We start from the raw sequence: 14721 nt of genomic DNA on the forward strand, positions 1-14721 counted from the left end.
GGAGACGAGGGTAAAAGAGTGGTCGCGCCGTGACCTTTAAAGATATGTCGCTTGTGGTGTTCCGCCGGAATCCATCTGTAGAGCCCTATGCCGGTTAGCGGCCTTCTAAATCGACGGTTCAGATGGGCGGAAGTCGTTTATGGAAGGTGAGCCTTATTCGGTACCGGAGGAGCACCGTTTATGAGTAGCGACGTGGCTGAATCGCGTGGGCTCAGGCTTCTCGCCCAGAGCTCATGGTTGGTATTCCTCGGATGGCCGCAGCCGCTGCCGATTCCGGATCCGTACCCGATCCGAGTCGAACCTCGTTTTGGATCCGTAAACATCGGATTTGGAGTTCGGAATCCGAGAAGAATCGAACGAAGTGAAGTGAAGTGAAGTGAAGTGAATTATTCTATTAAATCATATATAATATTAAGCTAATTATAATTAATCGTCATTAACATCTCGATCCTTATTATTTTAAAATTTATATTAAGATTTTTATATCTATAAAAATAAAATATTTAATTTGTTACTTTAATCATATTTATTTTTAAATTTTATTAAATTATTTTAAAAATATTTTATTTTTATAAGTAAAAAGATTGTAACGTAAAGATCGAGATATTAAAGGTAACTAAGTATATCGATAATTAATAATTAATATTATAGTATTAAACCAACAAACAATGGCATCCCATCAGAACCGTCCGTTTCCCTCCCCGTTTTGATCTCAATCACTGGACTTTATACTGTCAAAACAACAATGGAATATTTTTTATATTTTTATCCAAAACAAACGAACGAACGACTGAGATTATGGGAAGTGAGATGGACGACTTTGATGAGACCTTTGCTTCCCTAAAGTGTAGAATAGTGTGTTGAATCGTCGAAGCTACAATTAAGAACTACCGTCGATCATCTCAATCCAACGGGTCGATGCAGAGTTATCAGCATCCCATCCCCATCACCTCGTCGGATCAGAGTCATATTAACCTCTCAACCAAACGAATAACACACTTGTTCTTCTGTCGTAGCTTTATGTTCCCACCATGACACCACCACTACTCACTAAACAACAGATAGGGTTCCTCGTTGCACCCCCAAAGTGAACAGTGTCGAATACTAGATTGGCGTACGTACGTTCATGGAGGCTCCACCCCCACACCCTTTCCATTTACCTCAGGGACAAGTTCAAAGTGGAGGAGCAGGTGACTACGCGGCCATGGCCTTCCCCGTCACTTCCACTTCCGTGTTGGTGCAACCCAGAAGTGTGCCCACCCGCTGACACCTCCCAAGCTAAAAGTCGGAAGGATTCGAACCACAAGGTGAGATCTAATCGGACCATCTGATGACCAGGTTCGTGGAAGCAAGCACATAAAGAACACTATCAGCCAGAGGTCATATCGGAAGAAAGAGTAATATTATTCTACACAAAGCTGTGTCGCCACCTGCCAACTTTGCTTGTATGAGATCTTGCGGTATTGACTTGGTTTGTCAGTACACTCTGCTGAGGTCAAAATAATATCAGATATGATGGAAGCAATAGGGACCCTACTCACAGGCTTAAACATTAGAGTAATGGTATAGCGGTGGACTGATCTGATAAGAGGTTAAAGAAGCATGCTTTGCCATTAAGAAATGATAGAGAGAGAGAGAGAGAGAGAGAGAGAGAGAGAGGGAGAAGAAGAAGAATAGTTTTATGTAACTGGTGTGTACGGGTAATAAAGAAGGCCATTAATGGGACGACATGTTGTTGGCCACCTATTTTGTATCGAGGAAGCGAATGGCACAATGATTGCACTGAGGTAGGCATCGTTAGGGTGTGGATGAACATTTTAGTTGTTAAATGTGATGCTCGAATGCATCATTAAGAAATAGTTGGAGGAATATTGTTGCAATCATCTTGTATATTATATATATATATATATATATGATCTAATTCATCAATTGATTTTTTTTTATATGATCGGTGAAAATTGTCTTCGATTTTCAATTCTCTTATCCTATCATGATAATTACCTACCTACTATATATATTCCCTCAACATTACCACAAGCTTCTCTCATAATAACTAACTCATGCAACTTCTTCGATGGTAGAACCATTATCACCAACACAAACAGTGATGGCCACCACATCGCTACAACCAACGGCAAAACCACCACTACCAATAATAGTTTCGTCATCCATGCATGACTGGTAAGAATGTCGTTACCTCCTGCTTCTTCCTAGGTAATAATTGTTCCCTCAAGCGACAACAAGTCTACGTTGGAAATAACAACTCCACAAGGGGGTTACCGTTGTTGTGTCTAACATTAGTCCTACCTCAGGCAATCGCTTGGCCAACAACGATCGAAGTTTAACGTTGTGTTTTTGGAGGATCATAAAAACATTTTCATCATCATCATCATCATATATATATATACATGTATGTATGCATATATATATATATATAGCAAAGATCATATAAATCTTTTTATTATAAAATTAAAATACAATAATTCTATAATATGTTATATTATATAAATTATTTTTTTAATTTTTTGATATATTTTTATATTTGAAAAAAAAATCTTACATGTTATATTAAAAATTATTAAACCTACGATCCAGGTATTCTAATGATTAAGATATAATATCCACACTTATGAGATTGGGGATTGGAGGTACGTTTACAGGGATCAAACGTCGATCAATCACATCCTAATCTCTTGTCGCCGTGAAAGGAAATGGAAAACCCCATACAAATACATCAAGGTATCTCACTCATGGCCACATCATTCCCCCTTCCAAGTTGTCTTCAAATATTCAGAATCGATTCTTCGTATCAATGATGGTATGTTCGTGTGTTGCTAACCCAATTTGGCTTAGTCTTCTCCACCATCCGATCAATCAAACTGTGGTACGTAGCTTGGTGGACAGTCCATACGAAGATTGCTATGCGTCATGTTGGGAGTAATATCATCTTGGTTGATGTGCAACAGGTTTGAGTAATTGCAAACAAATCAAATCGAGTTAATGATTCAATCAATTTCAAATGAAATCGAATTCGAAGTCATATAGTTCGATTTTGATTTTAAAAAAATTAAACTAAAATTAAAATCAATAATTTTGATTCGATTTCGAATCGACTAAGAAAAATAAATAACTAGGTTCGATGGTATAATGGTTAGAACTAAATCAAGATTGGTACTTTCAGAATCGAAATAAAAAATACTTGAAATAAATATAATTCTAATTTCGAATTTGACAAACCAAGAACCACCAATTTGGAAATTATGAATCAGATCTTTAAAAACAATAACAAAATAAATATATAAATTAAAAGTAAAAAAATAGATTTATATGATTATATATTAATTTATATAAATTTTTATTTTTTTTAATTGTAAATATTAGCAATATAAAAACTCTTATTTGAATCAACACAAAACCTTATATACACACTTCCACATTTATTATGAAAATAATTTTTTTTTATATCTTTAAATCTATCACAGAAATTGATATGAAATATATTATCATTCAATCATTATCGATTATATAAAATACTTACGAGAAGAAAGGATCCAAGTCACATTTCACCTGTCTATCTACATCAATAAGAGTTCAAAATAAATGTTGATAAGACGTCAAAAAGACATTAGGGCGATTAGAAATTATCCTCTCTTCAAGGCTTATATAAAAATATATTTCTAATATAATAATTAAGAACTTTTTATTTTTTTAACTATTCGTGTTCGCACTCATATATATTTAGTTACTAAAAAAAGAAAAATCTATTTTGACTTTGATCTTCGTTCAAGTGGTATATCGAGAGTTCGATATTTTCATATTGGAGATATCTCGAATAACTCTACACATACGAGTCTAGACTATGTCGGCTGAAAAAGACGTTAAGAACTCTTTTTTTTAATAAAAATAATTTTAAATATATTTCTTATATATCACATATTAAAATTTTAAAATACATAACATATGTATATAAATTATTATTCAAATCTTATTTATATACTATCAATGTGAAATAATATGTTTCTAATTAAAGTATTATAAAAATTTACTTGACGCAGGCATCAACCCGTACAAATTGTATGCGTGACAATACTACTCCATACAGCATTGGAGACCTTAGAAGCCCTAATATAATAATGTAATCTGGCATCTGATTGCGGAGAAGAGGACATTTATATATCACATTTCACGTAAGAAGACAAAAATGCAATCCTCAGTTTCATTGTGTGTCTGAATTATTGTATTAGTACGGTTAGTATTATATATATATATATATATATATATATATATATATATATATACTGCCGATATAATAGAAATAGGAGGAAAAAGATATATAAAGACAAAGACTACGCTTTGCTGCACAAAAATAAAATTCATTATTATTATTATTATTGCACTATTATTATGGGAGCAGGCAGTGCGGTGAGTGGGGCCGGATGACGCTGCCACAAGCCACGTGTTCGACGACGACAACAATAAAAAAGGGCATGAGTGGGGGAAGAGAGAGAGAGGCCGAAGACGGGTAGCTCCTGGTCTCCGTGGGCCCCATCTCGGGCCCGCTTCGGTTCGTACCCGAAGCGCACCCCTCGCTCGGCAACGAGCCGAAGCACACACCCCGGAGCTGCCAGCTTGGCCCGGCCCGACCTGCCTCCGCGCCATCACCCAGATCCAACGGCGGTCGTTCTCTCTTCTCGGGTGATTGTCCGCGTTCCTGCCGTCCGACCCCCTCGCGCTCGCTTTCCACGTGGGCCTCGCGGGCGATCTTGACGGTGCGGGGACAAGGGTGGTGCTACGAAGCATCGCGGCGGGCAAACTCGCGCAACGGATGTAGCCGGTGAGGATGCTGGAATTCGAGGCGCAATTCACCCTGGAAGCGCACACGTGTCGGTCATTTTTCCAGTGAGAAGGCGACTAGGGCGGCGATTTTTAGAGCGAGCACCCGCGACAGCTCGGTCTGGTCCCTGGAGCCCGCAGCGTATCGGACGGTCTAAGTGTTGCCACGATGGCATCACCATGGTTGGACCGTCCGATGTGGAGGACGATCGGACGGACTGCGGACGGAGCCAAGGGTTGAAGGGGCGATCTGGATCGATGGTTTGTTCGGGTGAGCGACAAAACGTAAGGGAAAGCGGGTGGTGCTGCAGAAATAGGCGACGGAAGCAAAACCATAAGATAGAGAGTGGCGAAGCAGAGGAAAAGGAAAAGAGAGAGAGAGAGAGAGAAAGCACACGGAGTGGAGGAGGAGGTGGAAGAGATCTGGCGGAAAAATTCCTGCTCTTTTGGGTTCTGAAGGATTCCGGCGAGCTTACGCGATCTGGTCCGTGGGACGGGACCGGTATCGGGAACCATTTGGGCGGTGAACGGCGTCGGTTGGATTTTATGGGAGATCTGGCGGAGGGGATGAGGAGAAGCTGGTGATCTAATTGGATGACAGGGAGAGATGGAGAGAAATCGTGAAGCTCGGAGAGGGACCATTCCGGCGGCGGCGGCCAACGGCGTCAGCGTCGGCGTCGGCGGAGGAGGGTTGTCGAGGAGGAGGCAGAGGAACAACAGCGGCTTCAGAGACTCTCCTGGTTTGGAGGCCCCGGACTTTGTTTCCGTGTTTTTGTCTTCGTCTTCTCGGATTTCAACTTCTGTCACTTCGATATGTCTTCTGCAGAGAAGGATGGAAGGATGGAGATGCCGGAGACGTCAAGGCTGCGGGATCGAGGGGTGAAGAAAGACCGGGATCGGGACAGATCTGGCCGGAGCAAGAGGAGGAGAGGGGACAGGTTGCTCCACGGGAGCAACAGAGATAGAGATGACGCCGAGGAAAGCTCCGAGGAGAGCATCGACCAAGATGAGGACGATGAAGACGAGGACCTGTCCGTCCCCGTCCGGCTACCACCGTCCTCGCCCCCTCTTCTAAATCCTTTGGCGGCTTCGTCGCCACAGCAGAACAACCATCACCACCAACACCAGCAGCAGTCGCGGAAGACGTTTCCGCCTAAAGTCGTGAAGTGGAAGGCAGATGAGATGATCGGTTTCACCGTACCGAGAAAAGCTCGTTCAGGTAGGCGATGAGGAAGCCGGGAGATGAGAGAACGAATTAAGAAGAGAAAAGGTTTTCGCTTTATTTTCTTCTCCCTTTTTTCTTATCCTTATCTCCTCTTGGTTCTGCAGCAGCTACAAAAAGGACACATGAAATGGCTCCAGTTTTAGGAGCTGGAGGTGGCGGCGGAGGCGGAGAGCAGATCACCCAGCAAACATCCATTTCTCCGTCGAGGCTGAGCCCCGCTTCCACCTCCCAACTCTCACCGTCTTCTTCCAATGGCTCCCTTCGGAAAAAGATGGTTGGTTGGACCAATCCTGACACCATGCACTACCTCTTCTTTCCCTGTGTTCTTATTTGGCTTCAACCGATTGACGTTTGCTTTCTTGTTTGTTGATTCATGGCATCAGAAGCCGATCAGCGGAGCCAAGCACCGGCCGCCAAAGATATCCAAATCGGCATCTTTGAGCCAAGATGAGATCGAGATCGAGGTCGCCGAGGTTCTGTACGGGATGACGAGGCAATTCGAGTCTCTTCCGGAGCAGGACAGCCACAAGCTGGAGGCACGGGATGTGGATGGCGGGTCGGGCAATGAAACTAAATCGAGAGTGTCATCACCAAGCTCAATGTCGCCATCTCCGGCAGCACTTCCGTCATCCAATTTACATTCTATTCCTACTCCGTTGCCTACTATTGGTCTGTTCTGTACACCAAATCGATCCTTTTCCTCTGTTTCACCGACATTTTTATTTCTTCGCTGATCGATGCAGTAATATCTGCAGCTCCGAAGAGAAAAAGGCCGAGACCTGTGAAGTTTGACGAAGAAGGCCCCACAAGTCCAGTGCCTTCCATTGCCAAAGTGGATTCAGATAACCAGATTAAAACAGAGGCTTCATCGCCAAGATTGGAGAAGAATGTTGCATTTAATTCCCTAAAAAATGGCGGTGGGTCCATTGATGTTTTGGCCTCTCAGGATGGGTTATCCGTTGTACAACAGCAGGAGTCAGCAAAGAAGGAGAAGAATAAGATTCAGGATTTGCATCCATTGACAACAGTCTCAAACATTGGGGACAAAATGGAAAACAAGCAAGAGCTCGTTGCACCTGTCAAAGGATCTGCTCGGACTGACTTGGATGCTACAAAGATGTAACTTCTAATTTGCAGTATCTTTCTTACAATTATATCTCGATTTGATTTCTTAAGCTACTCACAATGTTACAGATCCTTGGATAACCTGAAGGAGAAGTTGAAGATTGATCTGATGGTGGGTGGATGTGCTTCTTTCAGCATCTTTTGTAAGTTTCTTCATTCAAGGGCTATTTAATTGAACGAATTTATGTGTTTATTGCAGGCACCTCCTCCAGGAAAGCTGTCTCCAGAGAGGGATGACTTTGAGCCAGAACAAAAGCCACAGGGCACAAACGTTGAAATGGTTGGAAGTTATGTTAAAATTTGTGGCAATAACTTGCAAAAGTTGTTTTGGCTCGACTCTAAAGTCACTTCTGCAATTGTTAGGGATCAAAAGTGAACAAGGATAAGGCAGAGGCAAAGCCTGCAGAGAGTACATTGATGAGAGATGAACGACAGATTGAGAAGTCTGCTCAGAAAGATATTGATCTGAAGAAGCAAGTAGTAATCACACAGAATCTTGACCTTCAAGTTGATTTGGGAAAGCCGAAGAAAGATGATAGTGGCTTTGACAAAGTGCAAATCCACAGGCAGCAAGTGAAAGATTCTAAAGTAGAGCCTAAACAAGAGAAGTCTGGTAATAAACATTTCCCAACCAATCGTTCTCATTCTTGTTTGATCTTTTCCATTTGGATTTCTATCTTTAGATCTGTTTCCTCTTTTCACATTTAAGCATCGGCATCCTCGCTCCATATGCCATTGACTGTTGGAACTTGGCCAGGGGTTTTTCCTCCCTTTGGGTAAGCAATTGTCTTATTTTTCTAAGACTTTCCAATTGGCGTTGGAGGATTCATCTTCTTCATCCTCAGGTACATGGGTCAAGTTCCATCTGTGCAAGCTGTTGTTGCTACTGATAGAAATGCAGATCCTTCGGGTTCCTTGCAGGTTTCTTCTCCTTACCCACGCACACTTTCTATCTCAAGCGCGCACATACATACCACACATGTGCATGCAAAATAATTATCTTAGGTAGGTTCTCTCTGATTCTCATAACTTCTGTTGCAGCCACCAGCCTTTCTTCAAATGCATCCCCGACCAAAGCGCTGTGCTAGGCATTGCTATGTCGCACAGATGATATCCAACCACCAGAAGTTTGCACGGATGAATTGTTTCTGGACTGCTGCAGCTGGAGCTACACCTTTGTACGGGGCCAAGCCATATAATCCTAATATGGTTCCACCTTCAGATGCTGCTATCCCTATAAATCCCATGCAGGGAAGCTTTCCAGGGGCTAACATGGGTGCATTGCAAGATACCAAGGGGACACCAGAGTTAACATCATATATGGGTAATATCACACAGGAGAAAATGCAAATCATGGATACTGCCCAGAGAAAGCCACTAATTCTCCAGCAGATGCCTCAGTCTGGATCAGCAAACAACACTCCGGTAAGGATTCTTTTCACTCATCCATGGCGGATCTTTTAGAACTGTTGGTGCAAGGAATAATGAAAGCCTTTCTTTTTGGACCCCTTCTTCTGTCTATTTAGCATGGGCCTGCATTCGTTTTCCCTGTCAACCAGCAGCAGGCCACAGCTGCTTCCAGTAGGCCTGGGACAGCAAAAGCTTCTGTGGGCTCTGGTGCTGAGGTGCGGGCATCTGGTGCCTTGAATTCTGCTGTGGGGAGCTGCGGGGGTGGTGGGTCGGTGAATCCAGTGAACATGAGCTTTGCTAGTTTGCCTCCTAATGAAGCTCAGTACCTGGCTTTTCTTCAGAACAATGTGTATCCTTTTCCTATTCCTGCCCATATTACAGGGGCTCCATCATTTCGAGGAACAAGTAATCCTCAAGCAATGCCCTTCTTCTACCCTCCTCACATGCTTCACCCATCACAAATACGACCGCAGCAGCAGCAGCAACCAGCAGGGCCACTACCTCATGTTCAACAGAGTCACCAGAGTCCAATCACTTTGAGCGGGCCTTCCTTGCAGAAACATCTGCAGCAATTACACCACATTGGGGGAGGTGGTTCTGGTGCTGCTGGTGCAAGTTCTAATGGTTTTCCAGCCATTAATCAGCAACAGGGCCTCCTGTCTCAGCATGCTCGTCCCAAGGAGTGCAATAAGGACATGGAAGATAACCTTCCCACTGCTAATGGTAAGACTTCTCAATCTCAGAAGGGCATCTTTTGCCGAACAATTTTTTAAGCCAATTCATTCTCAAAGCTTTGCTTTGATATCTACTGCTGCAGCTGCTAGAAAAATGTGCAATAATGGGGTTCATCGTGATAAGCAGCCAATTAATCATCAGGCACAACAAAAGCAGAACATGATGGTAGAGCTTACACCACCTCAAGCTTTTACAATACCCTTTGCATCCTTTGGTGGGTCTGGAACTGCAATACCAGGTCTCGACTTCTCTTCCGTGGCACAAAATCATGCCATTACATATAGCCTCCCAGAAATGTCTAAACATGGCTACCACCAGATTGGCACAGCTGCAGTTGCTGCAGCTGCTCAAGCGACAGAACAGAAGGTCCACCAAATGTCAGAAGATGGGAAATCTGTTGCCAGGGAGTTGATGAACACAAATGTGAGTGGTGAAGAAGGTAGAAAGATTATGACTGTAAGCAAAGGTCCACAGCATTCTCTTTCATTTGCAAAAGGAGATGGTGAATCTTCCATCTCATCTGTTCTCAATAACAGCATCATTGATATCTCTTCCCGGTCAGTAAACCCCATTCAATCTCCTGCAAATGGCAGTAGATCTGCTGACCGTTCTGCTGGCACGGCTACAACTACAACTCTTGTTCCCAACTCCCAACCACAGCAACAACATCTAATTCATCTTCAGCAGCAACCGCTGCAGATGCAGCACCATCCTGTATCATCTCGTTCAAAGCCCTCAGCCTCAAGCAACAATACTAATATCCATCCTGAGAGTCTGCCGGGAGGTTCTACCATTGCTAAGTTCCCTCATGCTCTAACTGGCTTTTCTCAGGCTCTTGGACAAGGTGGCAGCCCGATCCAGTGGCCTCAGGGCAAGACATCTGCTGGAAGAGGTGTGGATCCTTCTGCAGTCACACCTACTCAGGTGATGATGAACAATGTTCTCCAACTGCAAGGCAGAACGACCCAACAGCCGTTTCCCGCCCAAAGCCACCAAACCCAGATTTCATTTGGCATGAATTCAAATAAAGTGGTACCTCCAGGGGGTCAACATCTCTCTGGAGCTTGTGGAAGTCCATCTCCATCATCTGCCACTATTGCTGTTGGATCGCCCTCAAGTTCAGTCTCCAAGAGTGCTGGTGGGAGTCCAAGTGCATCTGCAAGCATAAAACCCAGTCCTCAAACCTCTGCAGTTTTGCTTCATCAACAATCAAGTGTAAAGCAATCGGCATCAAGCTCTAGCTCAAAATCAATAACTATGGGTAACCCAAATGTGCTACCCATTCTTGGACACCCCCAGAAAGTTCCTCCGCCTGCCCCCAGCTCTAACAGTAAGCTGCAGCAGCAGCCTCAGCAACCAAAGCAGCAAGCTTTCTCCGAGGGCCAGCTGTTCTTCTCTAATTCGCACATGCAACAGGTCCAATGTGCTCAATCCGGTGGTTCTGCTCCCATTGCTGCTCAATACTATCAAAAGCGCCAGTCTGAATCACAAACACGACAGTCTCAACAGCAGCAGCAACAAAGCTCAACATCATCTTCCACTGGGATGCTTTCCCTTTGTGCCCCCTCCGCACTTACACTGGCTGGTGTTTCCGCCACATCTGATCCTGCAAAGGCCATGGCTGCGGCCAACAGCATGAAGGGTCTGCCTCCACCTAGCTTTCTTAATGCGACTCAGCTGGCTGCGGCTGCTCAGTCTGCCTCTGGCTCTCCTCGCCATCCAATGTCTGCTGCATTCACTTATATGTCTATGCCACCATTTTCCATGAAGCCATCGACTGATCACAAACCTGGTGATTACACTTGTCTTTTTTTCATTATTCTCCTGTATAGATCCAAAACTGCTTTATCAGACTGAGTGCTCATATTATCATAATATGTTCTACCAGGAAGTGACAATTTACAAGCCTGTTGGCAGCCTGAGAAGAGGTAATGTTGGATCGGACAATGATGCTCGGCCACACCAACTGCATCAGAGGCCTCTTTGGATAAGATTCTGGAATCAAACAAGAGGATTCTCCTCCCTCTTTCCTGGCCCATTGCCCTGTAGGTCTCTGTTCAAAGGTGTGCACAATTTGAATGTTCGAATTGGATAGGAAGGACAATGAGAAATGGGGGACAGCAGAAGGAAAGTGGTGGTGGGTAAGAACCAGCCAGCATTTTGTTTTGTTCTCAAGTCCCCTGCAGTCTTGAGACGAGAGGGGCAGAGGGACTAAGCACAAAGCAGCATAGGGAAGAAGATGACTGTACAAAAAATATCCTCCTATCTGGATTTTGTATAGTGCGGTCAAATGCTAACCTCAATTGTGTCCTGTTTCTTCTGTTTCATTTATAACTTAAAAAGTGAGATGATTACATTGAGATCATCATTACATGCTATTCCTCCATGGTTTTACATATAAACATCTGTTCTCCGATGCTGTTAAGATACTGATTATGCAGACTTGAGTGGTGTGTCAATTCATTTCGTTGCCATCTTTCATTTCTGTTGGCTAAACATCCTTGTGCTCGTTAAAAAATTTGTCTTTCTGTGAAGATGTGAAGCATCAGTTGTGTTTGCTTTGCACTTCTTACTGCAGAGAATAATGAAGGGTGATTGTGAATTGATATCATTGAAGATTCTCATGCACATATTGCAATAAATATTTAATTCTGAGGTATTTTTTGGTGCAGGTTATCAACACCATGGTTTCAAGTCCTAAATTCTCTTTTGCCAAACATTGAGAGGTGAAAACAATGTCTGGATGACTACAGGGTTGCTGTATTCTGGACAGTCTCCACGATTACTAGGTAACAATTTATGTTCCAATCAATATGCATTACAATACGTTTGCTGCAACGCTCTTTCTTGTGTTAGATAAAGTGAGATTTGTTGTGTTTCCTCCTGGCTTTTAGCCAAAGCTCTTGTTAGTGGGAAACGTATACCCCACTCATCAATCAATGTCTCCCTTTATATTTGATTAAGTTGTGAGGGTTGCACAAAAAAATTTGGCAGTTTGGACTGCTTTTTTTGGTCAGAGTTGGTATTTACAAACTTATGACAGATTCCAATAACATATTATTTTCATCCTATTTGTTAGCGATCTGCTGCTTTTCTTTCTCTGCAATAGCTCATTGCTATTCTTTGTCATCTGATTCGCCTTTATCCTGTTTTCGAGTGTCTTCTTGTGCAGATTGGTGGGATCAGAGAATTCATGGTAAGAAGTGGAATCTGTCTCTCCATCGATGGTAAGTCCATACTATTTCAATTCCGTGATTACTTTAAATCCCAAGACACCATGGACACTGTTCACATGATCACCAAATGGTTCATGGTTTCTTCAAGCACAAGAACTTACCTGTGCACACCTTTCTTTCCTCTGGTGGCCAAAGCAGCTGTTAAGTGGACTGTGCAGGAAAGGTTCCCCGCCAGCTGAAGTTTGTGGAGGGGCCAATCCAAACATGGCTTTGTGAGGCAGATATCTTGTCCAGTGGCACAAAAATGAGAAATCTGAGGTAAAGCTGGTTGTCATTGGTAGAGAAATTACTAATGCTGCTGGTGGAGAAAGTAAATCCAACTTTTATCTTCTACTGTTATTGTCCTTGGCACAGGATGTGAAGAGATCTACCACGGCTTGTGTTGCTGAAAAGCTCACGCGAGGAATCCAAATGAGTGTTGCTGAAGCCCTTTAACTACAGACACTCGCACTCGCACTCGCATCATCGGCTGCTGCTTACGACCGAGAGCAGACAAAGGACTTGGGATCACGAGCTACTGGCGAGAGATGCCAATGGCCCCATCCTACCGAGGACCGTAGCCATGTGAGCTGTGGATGGATGTTATCCATACCTTGTGCTTTGATCTCTTCCCTCCTTGATCGTCATCCGGCTGAAATGGCCACCAATTCATTCTCGATTCATGTGTGTGTACCTCCTGCTGACTCATCGTGGTTGTGATTGCCTTTCACTGTAGGGTGTAGCGGCGGCCGTCATCTTGGACTTGAGCAGCCGAGGGGAAGAGAGGATGCCGGTGGAGGAAGCGTGCACGCTCCTCCACCATCAGCCCCACCTCGTGGGACTCTCACTGCCGGACACCGAAGAAGAAGAAGGCGTGTAGCGAGTTGCTGTCGGCATGGTAAAAAATGAATGGGCTTAAAAGCACGGAGATGCCAGCAGTCAGGTGGCGCAGCGCTGCTCCACCGACCCCACGCACAGCTCAGAAGCAGCGATAAGCTGCAGTCGCAACACCTCGCGGTGCGCCCACTCATCTTTAACAGGACCAAGGAGACTGGAGCCATTTACATGCTCTGTTAGGACTGCCTACTTTCCATGTCAAAGTCGCTAGCTGGTACATCGATCAAGCCCACCAACCATGGCAGTCGGATTCCAACCATCATTTTGAACGTGAGCATCACCAGTCAGGGAGTACAATAATTAGGGTGACTTCGAACCCTCAGCTCACAGTGAAGTGGGGCTGGCTTCCTCGTGGGATGTAGTCGACCATAAAACGAGCCGCCTCCTCCTCCTCCTCCTCCGTCTACCCAGACTTTGTCGAGTAGCGGAAGCATGCACGGAGGTGATCAGCCTCGGGTTTGATCCTGTCTCGCTGTCAGTAACAGATGAAGCTTGTCGTTTCCTGGGAAGGTCTTTTGCCATAAATGAGATGTCAGAATCCAAGAATGTTGCTGTTTTCCTCCTGGAAAGACTGAAGCCCAGCTGCGGCTCCAGACTTCATGAACAACGTACAAGGGGCTGTGACCTTCATGCCAGTGTACAGTTGTCGGTCGGGGCCGGTGGCATTTGGAGGGTTAATCGCCAGTATTCTGCAAGTAATGAATCCAGGTTCTGTAGCTCTGTGGGTTGCTGGTGGGATTCTGGGAGAACGGAACATGGGGAGGGAGTGCAGCAACAGCAGATGGTTGCTACTGCTCGCTGTTATCAACAGGAGAAACGAGATGTAGGTTTGAAGGGTGCTGCCACATGCTGTTGTACGTTGCAGAAGCCATTAGAGCTGCTTCCACTCCTTGATCGCGTTATCTGTTGCTGTGTTTGCGTCCTTTTGCCAAGGACGATGCCACACTTCCTGCTCTGGAATTCTGATGCTTGAGATACAGCCACTGGACGTCGCCGTATCTATTTGCTGGAGAAGGAAAAGGGGCACCGGTTGTTCTTCAGCTGTAGAACACCCGTAGGAGGAGGTGGAGGGCTTCTGTATACGACCGATTCTGAAATAAATATCTTATTGTGATATGATTGATCGATAGGATTGATGTGTCTTTCCCACGAATAAATATCTCAAGATATATAAATGTCGTCTTCTGATGCGAAGGAATGAGAAGCGACTGCTGTCCAGCTCAAGCATTAGCCCCGACCATGGCCCCACGTAGGCCCCTCTCCACCACATGCCAAAAAGAG

At 44.2% G+C, this 14721-nt stretch overlaps 1 protein-coding gene across 2 annotated transcripts; it reads left to right on the forward strand.

The window, feature by feature from the left end:
* Positions 1 to 5141: 5141 nt before the first annotated feature.
* Positions 5142 to 11787, forward strand: LOC135583576 (protein TIME FOR COFFEE-like). 2 transcript variants are annotated; one of them, XM_065152277.1, is made up of 14 exons: positions 5142 to 5573; positions 5660 to 6052; positions 6163 to 6332; positions 6442 to 6727; positions 6814 to 7177; positions 7253 to 7295; positions 7383 to 7463; positions 7547 to 7796; positions 7893 to 7959; positions 8029 to 8104; positions 8225 to 8608; positions 8710 to 9316; positions 9411 to 11120; positions 11217 to 11787. In XM_065152277.1, the coding sequence occupies exons 1-14, from the start codon at positions 5441 to 5443 to the stop codon at positions 11258 to 11260; spliced, it is 4608 nt and encodes a 1535-aa protein (XP_065008349.1). In that variant the 5' UTR covers positions 5142 to 5440; the 3' UTR covers positions 11261 to 11787. The 2 variants fall into 2 exon arrangements, with proteins under 2 accessions (XP_065008349.1, XP_065008350.1); XM_065152278.1 differs by having other exon boundaries at positions 6166 to 6332.
* The last annotated feature ends 2934 nt before the right edge of the window (positions 11788 to 14721 follow it).

The sequence above is a fragment of the Musa acuminata genome, chromosome BXJ3-5 (genome assembly GCF_036884655.1).
Source record: "Musa acuminata AAA Group cultivar baxijiao chromosome BXJ3-5, Cavendish_Baxijiao_AAA, whole genome shotgun sequence".
NCBI classification, from domain to species: Eukaryota; Viridiplantae; Streptophyta; class Magnoliopsida; order Zingiberales; family Musaceae; genus Musa; species Musa acuminata.

Excerpts from the sequence above, each read along its gene's own strand:
- LOC135583576 (XM_065152277.1), top strand. The coding sequence starts at position 5,441 with ATGGAGAGAAATCGTGAAGCTCGGAGAGGGACCATTCCGGCGGCGGCG. Across the intron at positions 6,728-6,813 it reads TACTCCGTTGCCTACTATTG|CTCCGAAGAGAAAAAGGCCG; the intron begins GTCTGTTCTGTA and ends TAATATCTGCAG. Across the intron at positions 8,609-8,709 it reads GATCAGCAAACAACACTCCG|CATGGGCCTGCATTCGTTTT; the intron begins GTAAGGATTCTT and ends CTGTCTATTTAG.